This window comes from Acyrthosiphon pisum, chromosome X (genome assembly GCF_005508785.2).
Source record: "Acyrthosiphon pisum isolate AL4f chromosome X, pea_aphid_22Mar2018_4r6ur, whole genome shotgun sequence".
NCBI lineage: Eukaryota > Metazoa > Arthropoda > Insecta > Hemiptera > Aphididae > Acyrthosiphon > Acyrthosiphon pisum.
The window spans coordinates 1,307,995-1,329,683 of record NC_042493.1 but is presented as its reverse complement, the minus strand read 5'-3'; the positions used below and the strand labels follow the sequence as shown (position 1 = coordinate 1,329,683).

The following is a 21,689-nucleotide window of genomic DNA, read 5'->3' as shown; positions in this document are numbered from 1 at the left end:
TTTGAAATATTTGAAAAAATTAACTGTGTGTGAAAGACGATAATTTTATCGATACTGGAATATTTTAAGTATCTTCGGTTAATATTTTTAGAATCACAAACCAAATCATAAACCAAAATAAAAATAGTTTTTTTTCGTATTTACATCAAACATCCATTCACATCAAGAACTTGAAACTACGCTTACTGCCTTACAATAATATGTATTTTCTATATTTTATAGGAATTCCTACGAGTGTAGAAACTTGTATTCAACTTTCCAAATTTACACTTTGAACATTTTATAATATCTAGAAAACTTTGATATAAATATTTGGTGAACATTTTAAATTACTACTGCGGTTACTCATTATTTTGAAAAGCACCGGGAAGTTTTATTTTTGATCCGTGTACTACCTATACTCCGTGCCACAAGAGAAGTAATCCGCTACGCGCATGCAGACTGATGGCAGCGACCGTTCCGTTTTCCCCCACTTTACAACATGACACATACTAATAGTATTACTATATAACGTTCCCGACCGTTGACGGTCGTGATCGAGCAATATTGACATGTCGAATAGGTGGGGGATGCGCAGATTCGACCACGATTTGGTCGGGAAACGGATTACTTCTCTCGTGGCATGGAGTATAGGTCTAATTTTCTACTAGAACCCACAATTTTAAAACTGAAGTATTTTCACTTCTTTAAAAGGCAATGGCAGACAAAAAAAAGCTTCACTTTGTGACGATCAGAGTTGTATGACTATTTGACCATATTATTTGTACACATAGGCTGTAGTGATACAAATGTTACGTGTGCGTGCGACAGCCGACTTTGTCCCGTGGGTCAAAGTCCGCCAATCAACGACAACACCTGCCGGTGCGACAACGTACATACGCTCTCCTCTTTCGTCTCCATGGTCTGGGCCACGCCGACTAAATACGTGTTTAGGGATATCGGCCGATTAATTTACGTGTCCACCTGCTCTCGCTCTGTCTTCCCACTCCCACTGTTTCTGTCACTCGTCGTCTTTTTCGTGCGTTTGTGGCCGACTCAGCCGACGGACGACACTTATTTTCCCTACACCGGTGCAAGCATAACGCCGGAGGAGTAGTGCACCGCGATCGCCGTAGTGCCCTCGGACGGCACTTATGATAGGAGCATGGTGGTAAGTGGTAACGTACTCAAATTTGTAAATTATTATATATTTATCACCGTGGCTGGTATCCTTACTAATAATTATTATTAGTGTTTCCAATATGGCTGGTTTATGTTATTATTACAGTGTGTGACATTTTTATTTATTTTGTCCGAGTTTTATGCCGGTGGCTTTCTCGGCGCCCACCTTAAACAATATAATGATTTTTTTTTTATCTACGCGTAGTATGTTATGTTTATCTTTCCTTATTATTGTTAGGATTTCCTCGTTCCTAGCCTTATAGATATAAAAAATCCACGGTGCTCCGACCCTTTTGGGGTCTCGGTTCGTGATTGGCGACCTTACTCGACCACATGACTCTCGGGTCATGAGCAATATGACTCGAGTTGTTACAACTTAAAATCCAAAACAATCAACGCATCGAAATCCCGGATTTCTGTTTCCTGACTTATAATTAGTTATAACAAATGATTCCTGTAGAAATGGATATAAATGGAATATCGGATGTACCTATTCATTATTATCGCAATATGAATGGATTCTTAAATATTGAATTATATTATATTTTTCGTCACGATCGAATCTTAAGGTCTTCAAGCATATATGGACTGGAGAGAGTTAAAAATGGAATGGACCATTTTCTTCCAAAAACAAGAAAATGTCCACCTCACTGTTCAAAATCTTCAAATAGTTCGATTTAACATCACTCCAAATTTTATTTTTAACTAAAACCATTTGTTACAAAGCTTTTATAAAAATTTACTAACGATATTTTGTGCCAGTAATGATATTGATAACTTTTTGAATTTTTATTTCTCTTCCGTTGTTACGGTTGTGGTATTATACACTGTAAAATATATAGCCGAGCACTATTATAGTATGCCCGGTCAGCGAAATAAATCGAGTTTTTTAAACTCTGCAGTGACGAGCGATTACTATATTTTCGTTATAAATACAACGGCGATGGAGTGCACTTACCGGATCGGACGGTTTTGTTTTTACACCACGACGACGTTACATATTGTTTTGCTTAAAGTTTTTTTCTTTTCTTCTGTTTTTCTTTCAACCACAACCGACGGAGAAACTTTAATTATTTTTTTTTTTATACCAAGTTCATTCCGATTCACTAATTGGTATTGTTCTCTTTTTCCCGCGAATTACTTTGACTTGGCGTAAAAAAAAAACAGCGATTAATGATTCTATACGTGACCCAATCCTTATATTTCAGTATCTCTCTCTCTCTCTCTCTCTCTCTTTCCACGTGTATTGTACAGGATTATATAAGTCACGTACTGTAATGTATGTGCACCCTCACACCATAATATATGTATATTATATGATATACTCACACGAAAAAATTGAAGTCGCTGTGTAATTTTATATATTTTTAGGGCCAAAAATAAGCTGAATATATTGTTTTTAATATTTTTTTAGATCATATTATATTATATTCAGGACATACTTATGAAAATATTTATTACATTTTTACCGCTGAAAAATAACACAGTCATTATACAATAGGTGGGTCGTGATTTTTTTTCTTTGCTTTTCACGCACAAAAGAAATTAAATTTAAATAATATAGACTTATCGGTATTTAATTTTCATTTACTTATCGGAATTCATCGTAATTATTTGAAAAAAAATAAGTCAGCAAAGAGTTTTTCACCATCAAAATATGCATTCCTGATTGGCTGAAAACCATGACAAAATAGAGTATCATCACACATGAAAAAAGTGAATTCATTATGATGACGGTCGTATTATCCACATTCGGCTTTCGACGTATTTCTACCCTTTTGATCGGTCCAATTTTATAATTATAAAATCTTAATATCATTCAATATCAATAGCGGAGAATATTACTACTATGGTGACGAAGTGAAGAAATATTTGAGCGGGGTGTGGTGTTTAAATATGTGTGATAACTAAGTATTTTTTTTGCCATGCTAATGATGAGACAATTTATTAGAATATGTCAATATTTAATTGTCAACTAATTGAGTTATATTTGAGAAGTCTGTACATTTTTCCAATAAAATCATAATATGTACGATGTTAACCCGTCGTTGGTCGCGTAGTAAGAGATTCTCTCGCTACGATATTATTTTACTCACCGCTGTCTTTTATATAAGTTTATTGCCTAGTTATTATTCTATACCTTATCAGTTATCAGATACATTTAATCTAAAAATAGAAATAAAAAATAAAAATGTTTTACTAATAGTACGTGTAAAAGAAAATATAAAAACTGAAATATAAATAGTTTATATGTGCACATAACAGAATATATAATAGTTGATACAAATTACATAATAAATGTGTTTTGGTTTAAAATATATTAGTTTAAAAGACATCATGACATATTGAAAAAAAGTTAGAGAATCGCTCGATACGAGACCAAAGTAGTACAAAAAAGAGACGTGACCAACGACGGGTTAAAGTTATTGAGAATTCAAATCGGCTTTTGAAGATTTAACAATTAATATTCTTAAACTCTGAATTGAAATAATTTAGTACAACATTTTGAAACCAAAAGTCCTTGACATTTTCAAAAAAAATTTACAACATTTTATTCTTCGAAACATTTAATTATTTAGCATTAAAACACGAATGGCGCCTGTCTGGCTTTTTTGTGCTATTCAATCATAGGGTCTCTGTATCTTTTTAACCTCGAATATTTGACCTCGATCGCACATTGAATAGCAACTTTCTAAACAGTAAGTTTTTTAGGATTTTTCACACGAGCTTTATGCTTCTTTAAAAATACAAGACTCAATAATGTTCTCTGGTGAGATCATATTGGTGGAATAAGTATGGTCTTGCCTTCCCATCCTCGTCCAGTTTAATGACTGAGCGCACTATGCGTGCAAAATAACATTTAAAGATATTTTATACACGACATCTATAGGACTTAAATTTCTATGATCTGGACGATCGTGGGGAACATTTTGGACATTGTGTTTTTCAAAGAGCTGTTTGTTTTAACAAGTCAGCACCTCGTTCGTTGGATATTATGGATTTTCCTTTTTTTGTCAAACTATAGATTTGAGGTGCATCATTTCTTATCACGATCTCATATAAGGAATATTTCTGTCTGATTTTACTGCATCACATCTTATCATATACCTTTGGAAATGAGTGTGTTTCCTTTGAGTTAATTTTTTTTTACAATTTAACTGACAAATATGTACGACATAGGCGTACATGAACGTATTTTATTTTTAATATTATAGAGGCCACAACACTAAATTGTAAATATTTTTGATATTGGACTGACGTCAAAAAAATAATCAGCGGATTTTCAAAATAACCGTGACTTTATCATGGGTGGGTAGGGTTGTATCATTCACGATCTGTAAAATATATTTATCGTTTTAATGAACACACGTATCGTGTATAATTTATATCATCTACATATATTTCTTATCTACCATCCTATAATATTTCAATAATTTTGATTAAAATATAGATATCAGCTATGATAGATGTTTTTGAAATATTTTGACGGTGAGTTATACAAACTAATTTGAAATAAGTTTTGCAGTCATCTTCCGTTCGACTATTTTTGTCCACAGCCGGAAGCAGGTCATCTCAAGTCCATCTCATCGGGTGAACCGGTGTGGCTAAAAACAGAAAATCAAACACGGCGGGAAAACGTGCTTCGAGTGTTCGGAGAAAATAATAAAACATAAATATGCAAATACTTATCACACGTGAAGTGAAAGTTTGGGTATATATCAATATACTACGTCTAATATTAAAATACTATAATATACGCGGAGCACACGTAATGTGGTTGGTGGTTTAAATCATCTACGAACTAGCGCACATCGATTTGGTAGTGCGTTCATAGGTAATAGTGAAAGTAGCGTAGTTTTGAGGGGGCCAGGGGTGGTGAAATGGGTAGGTTCTAAGCAGTACGTTATAGATTTTTTTAGATTTTTCGTTATTGGTTTACGGCACGACAGTTGGTTTAAGAATTAAACTTAGAAATAAGATGATGTCATTTGAACAAGAAAGCTATTGGACATTGGCAATGAAAAACATTAAAAACAAAATGTAAACTTTGTATAACAAATATTATATTGTATTGAACGCATTTTTATAACAGTTGTAGAGTATACCTTTCAGTTGTATTTACCCCTCTCACAACTCCACACTACAGGATAAATACACACGCCATATATGCGTGTTTAGGATTGTTTAATGTGGTATTGGAGTGGATGAAATAGTTAAGTAATGGCGAAAAATTGATTACAATAGTATTGTACAGAATCGTGTGTATGAATATACAACAAAAAATATTATTATTTCTTTTAAATGCTAATTGAAAAAAAAAAAAAAAACATCATAATATATGATTATAAATGATTTAAACTGTCGAAAAACGGTACATAATTATAGCGGCTTAAAACTGGCAGTGAGGTTGTGGTTGGCCCTACCACCAACACACACGCACACGTCATTTAATATAATATATGAACTGTACGTGTACGGATGCACCTAGGTAATTACACCGTATGTATTATGCTTAATTTATTATAATTATCATAATGTCGCGACCAGGCTGGTCCGACAGCTCTGTCGTCCGGCCGCACACATGCGTTAATCTGATTTCGCGCATGAGACTACAATGGGTGCATTGGAGCACTGCACACAGCGAGCAGAGCATGTGAATATGATAATAATATTATTGTTAAACCTATAATAGCAGCAGGCCAAGGGACGGATGGGCTCTATTAAATTTGATTTTAGTCTGGTCCACCGCCGCCAGCCGGGTACGTTGTGCAAATATAATAATATATTATGATATATTACTGCCCCCCTGAGCCGAAATGCCGACAAATGTGGAAACAAGCTAAAGTCAATCAGCGAAAATTCAATCTCTCAAACGTGCCCCCGTAAGTCGGAAACATTGCTCAACAAAAACAATATTATGGGCAACGTTTAAATTTTAAACGTTAAAAAGCAGAACAGAAAAAATAAATGAGCAATAAATATTGTAGAAGGTCTTGGCATTTTAGCTTAATATGACATTTACAAATATTTTTAAATTATAAAAATGAATGTATAACGCTATAGTAAAAGTATTATATTATTAAATAATTAAATAAGATTCTTACTTACGGAGTTCTTGCTTGTGAATCAAGTTACTATAAATTATACCAATAATAAGGATCAATGTAAAAAGTATACCTATGATAATATTGTCATTAAAAATAGTAATTTTATCATATATTTTATTTATATTCCATTGTATTACTAGGGTAAATTTACATAGGAAAGCACATAATATTATCATACTATCTTAATATTATGAAGTACCTATTGAATTATACCCAATGCACCATTGTTTAAGAAAATGTAAAACATAAAATCACGTTTCCTCAAAAATGTTCCTCGGTGATTTGAGGCATTTTAGTTTACATGCGTTGTTTACGTATCAGTGGCGGCGCAAACCAACAGTTATTTTATCCAACCCCCCCCCCCCCCCCACCCCCACCCGCCCATTGATTGATATAAAACAATCACTCTCTTATAGTTATTTGGTGTGTCATATAATATAAGTAAATCAAGCTATAAGGTTAGGCTTTTGCTAACGTATTTAAACTTAACACTTAAGTCAACAAAATCTAATGCACTTATTTTTTATCTAAAATCCACCCGCGTCCCACTTGCTTAAAAAAAAATTACTCACATACTGCAGACTGCGCAGACTCACCGAACTATCCTCGTGCCGCCACTGATAACTCTGATAGGTCTGGCTGACCAGCGCAAACGATAGGTGACTGTAAAAAATTATTATTGTTTGGGGCATGCACATAATATTATTATATAATATTCCAAACTCGCGACAAGATATTTTTGTAATTTTGTCGTAATCACGTACACTCAGGCAAGTCTAAAGACGATAACATATCACTTTAAAACGGTAGTAGGTATTATAGGTATAAGGTGGAACACAAAAAATGTCGTTAAACAAATATAGGTAGGTATTAGGTATAGGTATAGGTGGTATTGTACTCGTCGCGGTTAGGTGTGGTACAACAAGAGGCGACACATTTTAGACATTCTCGATGATTTAAATTGGTTAGGTACAATAATAACACGAAATACTCTAAATGCACCGATACGCAATTTACATATTGCATTGAATGCAGACAATTATATTATTTTTATTGGGTATATTCGTGTGGGTGGATTAGTCCATAACCTCATGCGATCCTTAGCAACACTATAATAGAACAATGCGTTGCGCGTGGTCTAGCGTTTATCATAATAATATTATGCCAAAATATTAAAATTGTATACGATACATTATATATACTCGGAAGTACTTGTGCAATGCGATTATTTTCTTTAATACTCTAAATCAATTAATTATTGAGATTTTAGGGGTTGGATTTCAATCAGTCCTTAAACGGTGCTTAGCCGTTTAAATATTTATATTTTCTATGCATGATAGTGTTGGACATATAAGTTATTATCATTATTATTTATAAGAATTTATATATTTTAATTTTATAGTATCGAAGTGTATAATATAGCTCATGGACCACTTAACTCTTTACAAATTATCATAAATGTGATACCTGAATATTGGATAGTCGAAAATCAATAATGTTGGAAAATTATTGTGCTTTAAAATAATTTATTTTATACGATTGAAAATAATCATCATCGTTTTAAAAATTTAATTAAAGATTTCCTTTATGAAATGTGATTATTTTGTTATGATTTTAAACAATTTGATTCCTACCACAGTAGGTTGTTTTAATATAAAGTATCTATATTATAATATAAAAGTATGTACGTGTTTTGTGTTTTAGAAATGACATCACATTGCATACAACCGTAGTATAAGTACATGATAATATTTTAGCATAATGTAGAGTAACTCAGTTAAAGATAAAAACGTATTTTATCGAAAAGTATTAACGCTTTAGAAAATATAATTTGCACATACATTAAAATGTTTTTTTATCGTTACAAATTTATAGTTTACAAGATTTCTACTTTTTCTAATGAAAGCATAAGTTTTTAATTCATATTCCACTGCATGTTTTTCCAAGAATTTCAACAAAAAAAAAAATTTAATTTTTAACGAGTAGGTAGTTATAACTATTAAAAGTTTAGACGAGCAGAGTAATAGACCAACCTTTTGCGGGCTACCTCTGTTTTACTGCACTTCACTCATTATAAATAATTAACTACCTATGAGTTCGAAATTGGATTTTTATAAATTGAAATTCTCAGAATAATATTCTGCTTAGGAATGAAAAATAAAAAATGTATGTTGTCATTAAAAAAAGTAAACATTTTAATGTAAATAATAACGATATAAATAGTAATTAAGAAAAATATTTATTTTTGAGAAAATGTATATTTTTTGAGAAAATGAGCGTTAAACTTTAAATGAATCACCAGCTTGTGTAATAGGTAGGTATACGAGACATATAATTGTTGGTGTTAGTATAATATGTAGTAAAATGATTCAAACAGAAACTAGTATACGCAATGCATATTATATATTATAGTGACGGTGAGTATGTTAGTAAGTACATTTTAGTGAGGCGATAGAAAACAATTATTGACACAAGACAAGACAATACAAGAAAATTCCGTTCGGACACCGATATTATATTATGATAATATGTACGTATGCAACTGTGTTTACGAACCCTGATACCGACACCCGTGCTACAATTAGACTCACCATTGACCCTCGTTCTTATCGTCGGTCCCCGAATGATCACTCCTTTTCACCGACTTACTGAACCTAAAGATAGAAACGATTATGCATGTGTTCAATAGGTATCATTTTATTTGCACGGTTTACTCATCAGTGACGACTATAATAATAATAACAACAACAATAAAAGTTGTAAGCAGGTATAGTATAGGCGTCATATTGCGATAAAAAAGAGGCACCCTGTATAATATTATAGGTATAATTTTAGTGTAAATCATGTGTAATTTTGGTATATTATAATGTGGGTGGAATCGTCATGCAATCGCGTTAAAAATGCATATAATATATAGGGTGTCCCATAAAGTGCGCAAATCTTAAATCTGCCACCATTTTTTTAAAAATATTTTGTCGGCAGCCCTGTTCTTATCATTTCTTTATCAACAACCACTAATTAAATCGGAGTAATAGTAGATACTAGAAATGATAAGAAAAGGGCTGCCAACAAAATTTTAAAAAAATGGGATGGTAGATTTAAAAGTTGCGCACTTTATGGGGCACCCATAAGTATATATTATTATATATCATAAGAATCGCAAACTGGTTGAACGAATTTATTTTCGAAACATTGTATTATGGATGAACTCTCGCCTACAATATTATTAAATGTAGGTAGTCCTTGTACGTGTACCTACGTCATTATTACTTATAATTTATCAATAGATTTTTGCGTGTATTATGGTGGTGTTGTAGATGTTGAAAACTCTAAATTGTACGAGGGAAGAAACATTATTATCATGTTATATGATATTATAGTATTTTAAAAATTCCGATCACTGTCCAGTGTTAGCTATGTTTTAACAGTTGTTGCTTAGAATGTTTCTAATCGTAATCCGTAAAAGTTGATAAGCATATTTTATCCGATCTTTATCAATTATTTGTCATTTTGCATAAACTACGACTAGTATCACTGAAATTGGACCTCACTGTGGTGGATGGAGATTTGCTATATTTTTGGAGAAATAATTTTCAGATTACCATAAAACCAGAATTATGACTAGTGTGGTTCTCAAAGGATGATTATTTTAAAAGAAAAATATGATTAGGTGGAAACGAAAACCAAACCATTTATTTAATTTTGACGGAAATCATTCATGACTCAATGTTGAATAATATTGAATAGTGATAGGCAAGGCGTATTTCGCGGTGTGTATAAAAGTGGTTGTCTATGTGTGTATGGTTTTACCGGTTATCGATGAAAAGCCTATGAATTTTTTATGGACAATCTGTAAAACGATAATAATAAAGGCGACATTATTGCCATACACGACGTCACAAAAATCACAACTACGAAACTGGCATAGGTACAAAAACTTACAATATATAAGCGGCTTAATTAAAACGATTTCGAGGCAAGATAGCAAGTAAAATAATATAACAATATTTGACGTTATTAACATACACTAAAGCTGTGCATTTGTAGCGAATACATATTTTTTTTGCTATTTGTAACACAATTTTACTATAATATTACGCGCTTAGTAAATCGATTTCGATTTTGAAACTCTTATTTTTTAAATGGTTTGACATTTTCAAATAATTGTTTTCGTATTTATTGTATATTATTATTGTGTACCAATTAATCGATTATAAGTGTTTCCCATTAAGGGTGTCGGTGCCAGTATCTCCAATTTTCGAAATTTTTGAATATTATGTTTTATATTCTATTTATTGCCTTAATTATAATACTTTTCCACTAATCTACAGCTCGATACTTATTAAAACGGAGTGGATAAAGTGTATTATATCAACGAAAATTACTTCACGGGAAAAACTCTCACGCCCTGTAGAATTTTCGGATTTCGTTAATTTTATTTTTATATGAAAGATGTGAAGTTTTTACAGGTCGGATCAAAGCTCGATTTTTTATTTTACTTTGAATAGTAGTAGAAAAATACGTTTGAAAAGGACAAATATTATGCATTTTTCAAATGCATATTCCAGTTTCTATAATTATAGTTTTCAAAATCGGGCTTTAATCCGACCTACAAAATGTTCTCTACTTTAAGGTAAAAAAAAAATTAACGAAATTCGACAATTCTACAGGTCGTCAGAGTTTTTCCTGTAAGACATGTTTTTGTACCAAAAAACGCACCAGCACCGACACCCTTAACGGAATACTAAATTCACAGATTTTGCCTTTCGATGTGTTTGTAGGTACAACAAGTGTGGATACACGAGGAGAGGGGCACTTAGACCTTAGGTACTTAAAATATTTCAAAGATTACCATAGTTTTCAGTTTTTTAACTATAATGAAGTATAAAGAGGTTAGAGGAGCAATACTTAAAACAAATTGTATAATATTGCTTATTGGCATTGAGGAGTGATTGAAAATTCATCTAGCCCCCCCTTTATTTTCATTTATAGATCCGTACCTGACTAGGTATACAGCATAGGTATCGATTTTCAATTTTCTAATAATAATATAATATTAAAATATGATCATAATTTGTTGATAAAAACTAATTCAATAACGATTGCAAATTTGTTATGAGGATAGGTTAGGATATAAGACTGGCCTCTCTATACTTATTCAAAAAAAAAAATTTTTTAGGACTTGCGGGTTATTCGGGATTTCAAAAGCATATTTATTACAAGATTTTATAACATAGTATAAACCTCGGTTATTATCGCACCTATTCGCGGGGAGTGAAATATAAAAAATTATCATAATTTATTATTAATTGGATGCTGTTGAATTAGGTCACGTTAGCTGTTGGGTTTTCGTGTTTTCCCTTATTTTTTGTTTATCCCCCGGTAACTTCGTGGAGGGGCGATGGTATAACGTTATAATTTATGATAATAATATGTATGAAAAAGGCGATATTTTCGTTTAAGCAGGACGTCCATCGTTAATAACTAAAGTATTTCGTACTGTACATAGGGTCTCCGCGTATAGGTATACAAATGATGTGTACTCGAAACAAAAAGTATTATAAAGGTGTGATAATAATATAATACATATTATTATTATACATGTAATGCCCTCGGTGTGCACTGTTGCCAACGTGAAAACCCACAACAAAAACAGATATATAAAAAGCGGGACAGGACATAATATTATTATAATAATAATAATAATTTCAAAGCGTATAATATACAAGCGAACCTTGACGTGTAGGTACATGAGTATGTCGTCGTGGTTGTCAGCTGGGTTGTTAATATGTTTGTAATTAGTTGTATATTTTTAAAACGGTCTGCGTGTAGGTATGTACTTACCTACATAAAAAAAAAAACACCAACGATAACATACTGAAATAAACCCCTATTTTAATTGTCTCACCAAATAATTAAAAACGTGTCTTATACGTAATAGGCACACCAGAAAACTATAATTAGTGACTTAGACAATAATATAAACTTTGCATGGCGGATCATAACATTTTAGCTTAGTTAGCGATATTGTCATTTTATTGGCCCGGACCTGTCACTGCGATATGTTTACATAATATAAAAATAATAATAACAACATAGGTAATCAAAATGCGATAAGGCACATGTGTATAGTTTAGATCGCATTACACAAGCCCATCGATTTGACAAGTTTTTTTTTACTCAGTAGATTTACGCCGTGACTTTAAAGCCATATATTTTACTTTTGTCTTTAGAATTCCATACATTGGAACAAATCATTTCTCTAAAAAATTTTTGTGAACCCCCGAATTTTTATTCTAGTGTCCCCCATGGTCACCCACACGATTCGCAAAACTGCTAATAACAATCAGGGTACAATCCTTATAGGTACCATCAGAGCCGTACTTAAGGAGGCTGCAGCCCCAGGCCCCGACATAATTAGTGGGCCCATATATGATTGTATTACAGTCGTTTATGTTTTATTTAATCAACGGACATTGAAATATAATGACTTATAGACTAATGGTATACTAATGCCCCATTTATAATATTAAAAAATAAATTGAATAGGTATAAAAAGCGGTGTAGCAAAATAAAAAAAATAAATTACAATTTAAGATAAGGTTGTGCCACCATAAAATTAGCCTCAGTCCCTAAAATTCCTAAATAGCGCTCTGGGTATCCTTCAGACTTATACAAACATACCAGCCATGCAATTATACAGCCAAATTCACACGCGGATATGAAAAGAATTTATTTTCATTTTTGCAAGTACCCGGAAAACCATTAATTAAATTTCAAAATGTGCGTTGTTTACGTACGTACCTATGTTTAATTTTCTATGCGGTTATATAGTGAATAGCGTTGGACCCCTCCACGTTGGTTTCCCACATTGGCTATTTTTTAGTTTTGGCAACAGCGCTAAAACTTCCTTTGGCACAGTATGATTATTTTTAAAACGGTTTAAACTTTTTAATGTGGTAATAAAGCGTTTTGTTCGCCCTTTTGTATAACAACAATAATAATAATAATTATAAAATTATAATTATATAACATCTATCTACCGTTGGTGTTTTTATTGTTATGGTTATTGTTATTATTATTTTTGTTTTTTCGTCATGGCAGTTATTTTTTTCTGTAGCTGCAGCGTATGCAGCAACGATCGGAAGACAAAAGTGTAATAATATTGTGCGATTTTCATGCTATACAAATGGAGTAGGCTTATTATAAAATTTTATCTATGTCCGTATTGATTTATCAAAAAATGGTAAAAATGACATAGTCATACCAGGTGATACATTTAACGGATGGCGTCCTCATTATTTCGAATACAATTAATATTTTAGAATATAATTATTTCAAGATGATTTTAAGTAGTTAAAAATAAATACATTTTCACTATTATTTTTCTTTGTTGTTTAATTTTTCTAATAACAACATGTATTTTTAATTCAAAAACACAATATATTTGGATTTATTCGATGTATAAAAATCGAATTTCGACAAGTGTCTTATGAGTTATAGGTAAGTATTAACTGTTAATTAAAGTTTAGTTTAGCTATGCGGAGTGTTATAAGGGGTTTAATATCGGTAAATTACTCCTCCGCTCATATTTACTTTAAATACTTATGATTAAAAAAAAAATACTGTCCGAATTTAAAATACTATTTTGCTTTAGAATATTAAATTAAAAAAAGTATGATGTCATTTGAAAAAGTAAAACTTAAAAAATGATAATTTGTGACAAAATATCATTTCCTTTTCCAAAAACGCAGTTTTTGTGTAACGATTTAAAATTATGTAAAAGAAATATTTTCAAAAAAGTTAGTGTTTTCTGAAATAAAGCGTTTCTTACGTTAGGGTTTGAATCACTCTGCAGTAGGTACCATTTCATTGTGAAAAACGAGTTCGACTATAGAACAATAAGCTATTCCTGTGCATTCGATATTAAAATATTTGAGGTACAACGAAAGTCTCCAACAACAATCTGATAAAAATAAGGTTACCTAACCTAAATTCCTAAAGGTTTCTTGTTATGCTGTATCAACCATTAAATTACCACAACTGCAGTGGTGGTGAAGTTAAGAGGTATAGCAAACACGCGGCTTCTGCACCTGCGTTGGACAACCATAGAAGTTTTCGATTTCTGATCACCCGTCTAAAGTCCAGGAACTTGCACGGAAGATTAAAAAGAAAGTTGCTCTAGTGTCGTGACATACTCATTTTACGAATGATAACTACAATATATTTCTTAGTAAGTTGTTGCCTCCTCATCTATCTCACAACGCAATCTCGTCGGAAAACCCCAGACGTTACTCTGTTGTATATTTAATATTCATCAGACGTACTTATGTTATTGTATGTGCTGTAACGGATCACACAATAAATTACTAAAAGTTTTAAAAAAATAAAATAAAAATAAAACAAAGTTTGAACCGTAATATAATTTATTTAACTATCTATATAAGTTTAAGCGCACGTTTTCCGCGTAATTTATTTGTATTGTGTTAAAAAAATAAAAGTTGCGAGCTTATTATACACGACGTTCACATCCTTAAAATAAAAAATAACAATTCGATCGAGCATGTATTACAATAATAATTTTATATTATATTTCATTTGAAATCAAATCGTATACCTTCTGGTTTTTAGTTACTCAAAATCTGACTGGAATTTTAAATAAACTCAATGACTATATTATCAAGCTCTTGAGAATTTTTCTGAAAATGTAGACGTCGGAGGTACCTATCAGAATCAAAATGTATACGAATAGTTCTTAAGTTATTTAACTTTGTATACTAATGATAGTAGGTCCATATGTGTTTGTAAGATATAGGGGTTATGGCGATTCGAACTTTTTAGTGATTTTAAGTGATAGGTACTAATATTAATTTAGCAGCATTAATAATTTGTAAAACTATTTTTAAGAACTATTATCCTTAGTACCTACTAACATTCTAACAACTGAAAATCTACTTGAACTTGGAGTAGGTAGGTAGGTACTAGGTAGGTAGGTACTAGGTAGGTACAACATTTCAAAAAAATTATCAACTATATAATTTACAGTGAAAAGAGAGGGTTCTTAATTTAAAACAAGTTTTTATCGGCACGTCCACTAATGTTTGTTACTAAGTAATTCGAGAATTAAAAAAAAGATATTTCAATATAATATATTATTATATAAAAATTCCAAAAATCAAAATTAAAATAAATGTATTATTAAAGGAAAAAAATAGGGTGAGAATCACACTGTATAATAATATATTGTATATGAAATATTATGTCCTCTGAGCGATCAGTACAAAATTAATATTATTTTCGTGATTCAATTACTCTATGATTATCAAAACAATATTAATGTTTCAGATGTACACAGCACATAATATTATAATAATATATAGGTACAATGGTAAATTGGTACATAACGAGTTAAAACAATAGCGTAATTGGTATTGTAATTCGATATTATTGCGATGTTTCGGTCCGTCAACCGATTATCAAGTGCATACATTTGTTTTAACAATAATAGTGTTATTACTATATTGGTATTACACAGTCAGACCGTAAAATCGGTTGCAAATTATTCGACATTTTGTTTTTGTGTTAATATTATTATTGTTATGAGTTTATTCCAACGCTATATTATGCGATTCGTTTTACAAAAACCAATGTTTTAGTGTGATACGCTGTGAACAATAATTTATTCATACTATTATATTATAATTCAATTTATGGTTTCCAGACTAGATTGGCTCAGTGCACATTTAGCAGGAATATGATAATAGTAAATTATTATTTAAAAAAAATATTAAATATATTAAAAAATATTAAAAAATGCTTGTTTTTTTATACAGGTAGTAAACATTTACTATAACTTCTGAAAATACAATTTTGAAAATCGGAGTTCAACACGACCTGTATTTAACTCCACCTTTAACTGAAAATAAAGATCAAAACCTGAGTATTTCACTAGGCCTGACAATTTTTTCTGTGAGCCAAATGTCTGTACTCATAGAATTTAGCACTTTGACAGTATACAATTTAGTATTTACAATACATTTCACAATTAACAATTGTCAATGGTTGGGCGTGTAGGGTTTTAAAATGTCAAGACATTTATTTTCGTGAAATAAACATAATATGAAAAATAAAAATATTATTTACTATATGCAAACGTTTATATTCATAAAAATGCAACAATACAATATTTTTTGAAGTCTTATTGTATGCAGTGGGCCCAATTGTGATGAGTAATAAAATATTTGATAATACCATTTATATATAATTTATAACCATTAGGATATCACATGGTTCACAAGTCATTCATTATCGATATTTTGTGTGTAATCATAATTTTTAATCTTCTATAACCCAATGGGTACATTTAAAATAAAAATAAAAATATTTTAAATAATTGCATTGAAATATTTCAAATTCAGAACCCTATAAATTGTGCGTGTGCGTAAAAGATGGTATTATTGCGATGAGTCCGATTATCAAGCGCATACCTCAACAATTTTACTGTGTTGGCATTATACTATATAGTCGTACCATATAATAGGGAATTGAAAATTATACGACACTATGGTTTTGTGTCACTTTTATTATTATTACGAGTTTATTCGAACGGTATACCGATTGTTATTCGTTTTACAAAAATCAATGTTTTGGTGTCATAAGCTGCGAATAATTTATTCGTAATATTATTATTGTAGTGCACAGTGTTCAGATATTTTGATTGGCTAAGTGCACGTTTAGCAGTATCTAAATTAATTATTCAATATTATTAATTAATCCCGTACAATATATTGACCGTTGACAGACAAACTAGACTAATAAGAACAAAGAATAATCATTTATTCAAAAACAGAATAAATTACGTCTAAAAATACTGTTTGATTTATTATTGTTATTATATTTTATAAACGATCAATTTTAACTAAAACTAATTTTATAATTTGTTGTCATTGGTTTTAAATATTAGTATAGTTGTTTGTTCCATTTTATTCAAAATATAGGTAGGTATATATTGTCAAGCTGTGTCAGACCGATTGAATGCAAATCTTCTGAAATTTGGGACACATGCGTAGTATAAAAATATCGACTCATAGAAAAACATATAAAAATAATATAAAACACTAACAATATTTGCCTAGATAAATGTTTATCGCTCGGAGATGAGCCCAACCGTATATTGGAACCTCTGGTGGATACTATAATGTCAAAATATCTTTGAAACTCTTCACAAAAGGCTTTCGGATTGTGCACATTCTTTTCGGGTTTCACTCGATTCAATTACCTACAGAATCGCCTGGGCGTAATAAAATCGTTCCACTTTTGAGATGTAGTAGTGGTGACCGAAAAAAAAAATAAAAAAAACTTCCACCGAACCCAATATTTTAATTGTGTTTTCAAAAATAGGATCGATACTATTACCTACGAAGTTATCAAGGAAAACCCGTAGGTACCTATATATTACTATTATGACGCACAGCTATATATTGTATGGTGAAAGTCGTGAGGCGGAAGAGTTTCGGTGAGAATTACATCGAAGTCGAGTAAGTGAAAATACAGCATTTTATATTTTTGGAGGGCACTCTAAATTAAACAATGGAATAATAATATTATTGTACGCCCCACTTAAAATAAACAATTTGCTTGTATTGTTTTATTTTTTCTCCGTTCGTTTCAACTCTCTGTTCAAAAGTTTTATAAATATTTAAATTGTCGCGTAATGTATTAAATAACGGCGCGCACACTTAAATATTATAATAATATTATATTACCTACTCGCGAGTCGATCGCTTTTGAAATCGTTCGTCCTCGACTACCCGAAAATTATTCTACTAATACATAATATTTCATAATACTCAATATATTATATATTTTTCAACCACCTGTTTTCAATAAACCATTAAAATCTAGTTGAAATGTTGGATTGGGCTACAATGATACCTATAGGTATGCCTATATCGATACATTTTGTATAATTTATTTTACACATTATCACTACAGCCTTTTTGGGCTGAGTACAGATATTTTATTTTTCTAACAGATTTTTTCTAACACTTTGGTTATCACAAGAGAAACGAATGCAATTGTTACGGAACATTTATCACACGTACACAATTAAAACGGTCCTTCTCAGGACCAACAAATAACATGGATAAATAACGACCAATCACAGGCCGTTATTAAGAAAACAACTTACAATGGCGGGGGTGATATCAATGGATAAGGGGGAAAATACATATCCAGAGGTATTACCAAATTCACCGAAAGAGGAAAACACTGCCACCAACATAAGACATAAGATACGAGACAGTCTGAAGAAGAGGAAAGGAGGAAAAGGAGGACGAAGACAAAAAGTCACGAGGTCAAGAATAAGATCATCGAATAGGGGATAAAAATACACATCCATAGACACCACCCGCGACCTAATCGGAACAAGGGGAGAGAAGTTATCACTGGAAACGTAGACGCAACCAGACGCCGGCTAAATCGAATACTCAAACCGTTTACTAGTCGGTACGGTAAGCCAACGAAACTTCTTCTACTTCCACATCAACTCTCAAGACTTCAATCAAACTATACAACAGACTGAATTGAATTTTGAGAAGGAAGACTTACGAAGACACCAGTCGCCGTGACGATCTTATAAGCGATCCTGTTCAGCCAATCAGAGGTCCGGAGTCGCCACCGCAGCAGAAAATCATTTTGTAATGATAATATTATAATAGTATTATAATAACGTTATACTAATATTATTCGTCATTATATTGTTATAATAATAGTATTAAACGAAAAATTGCTGTCTGGGGCTTATATCACGCAATCGCCACTTTATATAAATAAGCGGCGGCATTAATTAATAATAATAAATAATATAAGATATATTAATTTTTTTAAACACTCCAATAATTCAATCATATAATAAGTTTCGTGTTGTGCCTACTTTAGATGCTTCTTTTGTACTCTCTTTTGTACGTCATCATCAAATCATCAATTATAACTGTCAGTGGTATTTTTTAAAACGTTTATGGAAATCCTCATAAGATGTGTAAAAAAAAAGGGTTGTCAAAGCAAGTACTTTGTCTACCGCCGATGTGTCGGTGTGCAACAAGTCGCAGGTCATCGGAAGAAGTAACTAAATCAAGCATCAGCGAAACGGCTGAGAAACCGTTTTTGTGTGACATGACGTGCGAAAAATATTTCATCGAAAGAAGAAACTCGTTGAAGCACCCGCGGACATAACGTCCTAACCGACTTGCTTATTCCAGTGAAATTGTCGCACACGTTATAAGTGAACGGTTTCTCACTTGTGTGAGTTAGATTACTTATATTATCCTCCGGCCACTGCAATATTGATCGTTCAAACAAGTGCTTTTGATCCCAAATCAGAAGTGTCATCGTTATCACTAGTATTTTCTCTGGTTCTGCTGAAAAATAGTAGCACCGATTAAAGGTTAAAAACGTCGGACTTTATTGATTCGTTTTTCTTTGTTCGGAAAATGTCTAGTTTACTGTATATCGTCGGACGCATACTGGAGAGAAACCGTACCCGCGCGATGTATGCGACAAGTCGTTCAATAATAGCAGCCAACTGACGGTACATCGTCGGACGCATGCTGGAGAGAAACCGTACCCGTGTGACATTTGCGACAAGTCGTTTATTAATAGTGGAAAGTTGACTGTACATCGTCGGACGCATATGTGAGAGAAACTGTATCCATGTGACGTTGGCGACAGTCCTTCAATTCAGTGTTTGGAAAGAACGTCGTTCATGAACGCACGTTCACGCGTTCACGTTCATTTTTAGTGAACGATACGTGAACGTCACTCGTTTTATTAAAATAGTACGTGAACGACGTTTATATTTTTAACGAATTTGATCGATTTTTAAGACGTTCAATTTATTTGCCCTTTAATAAATATATTAATTAATTATATTATATATAAGTCTAAATAGTATTTTTATTTTTGGCTTGAGTTGAATATGTTTATAGGCTTTTATATTAAAGGCTCGGTCAAACAGAAAGTGGGCAGCCCGCGCGGTCACTAAAATAATACCAAGACCGCTTGCCCGCCGCGGACCGCGTACCCATAAACCAGGGCGGACGAAAAGTCCGGATTCATTTTTTGATTGCTGGACAAAAAGTCACCCTCTGTTTGACTGAGCCTTTACAGCAGGTAAATGATTCATAAAAAAAATGTGTAAAAAATAAATGAACGACCCAATGAAGGCGTTCATTTTTTGAAAGAACGTGAACGTGAAGGCGTTCGTTTTTTTAGTGAACGTTCCGAACACTGCTTCAATTATAATAGTAGTTTGACGGTACACCGGTGGACGTATGCCATGTGAACATTAAGTGCATTATTCAAGGACTGGATTTAAAGATGTTAAGTCGAGTTATCATACTAAATTCACTTATTAATTTATTAATTAAGTATAGTTTCTCAATATTATAAATTGCGTTTATTTTTTTAATATCCTTGACTTTGTTGTTTTTAGATTTCCTACTTCAACTATAGGCGTACGCATACTTATTATATTGTATTATGCACTTAAAAAAATACTATAGATTTAATAATATTTAGAAGCCCATCTACATAGTGAATGTGATATACGTATTGTGATTTCACACAGTAGAATGTTTCTTGAAGCCGTTCCTGAAATGATCATTTGACACAAGATAATATCTATACAATTTTCATATTCAGTAGATTTTATTCATTGAAAATATAAATACTTTTATGGTAATACAAAACCATATACAGTAGATCTCTTTATAACGGTTTAGCTCGGTGCCAACTGATTTGTCCGTTATAAATGAATTTCCATTACTGCGAGACTAAAACATACGAGATATAGGTTTTCGGGACTGTTGTTATTTTACGTTGTAAGGTGATGTTTGTCTTGTAGAAAGTTCTTTTTAAATTACTGATGCTCAATTATCATAACACAAAACTATCTTAATAAGTAACAAAGTTAATTTCACCGATAAATATTGTGATTTCATAATATTCTTATGTAACCGATTTATTAGTTTTTCTTTTATTTGGTAGCTTTCAAAACTATTTTAACTCTAAAATTATAAGTACCTGCCTACCTATATATTAAGCAAGAAATTATTAAGGTTCAAAGGTTGTAACATAACATGATATAGCACAGAAAATATTGATTAAATTATTAAGTCACTATTTTTCACGATAAACTATTTATAATATGACAAACGGCAACGAGTTAACTAGTTATTTTTGAATACCACGACTACATATTACCAGGAAAACTTTATTTCGCTATATTTAATATAAATCCTTTTTTTTGCGCGTCGTAATTTGAAGAAAAAACACATATGTTATATAGGTATGAAATATTCCTATAGTATATAATCCTCTTTATATTATCATATGATATTATACATAATATAAGCTAATTGA

At 31.7% G+C, this 21,689-nt stretch overlaps 1 protein-coding gene across 3 annotated transcripts in view; it reads right to left on the bottom strand.

Annotated features, from left to right (window-relative positions):
• The window catches only part of LOC100166878 (calcium/calmodulin-dependent protein kinase type 1), a 455,364-nt gene that overhangs the window by 86,173 nt on the left and 347,502 nt on the right, over positions 1-21,689 (bottom strand). For 2 of the 3 annotated variants that reach the window (XM_016801012.2, XM_008180600.3), the window contains exon 3: positions 8,861-8,923. The exons of the other annotated variant lie outside the window; for it this stretch is intronic. In XM_016801012.2, the coding sequence (XP_016656501.2) occupies positions 8,861-8,923 (63 nt within the window). The remainder of the gene's footprint in view (positions 1-8,860; positions 8,924-21,689) is intronic. 3 annotated transcript variants of the gene reach the window in all.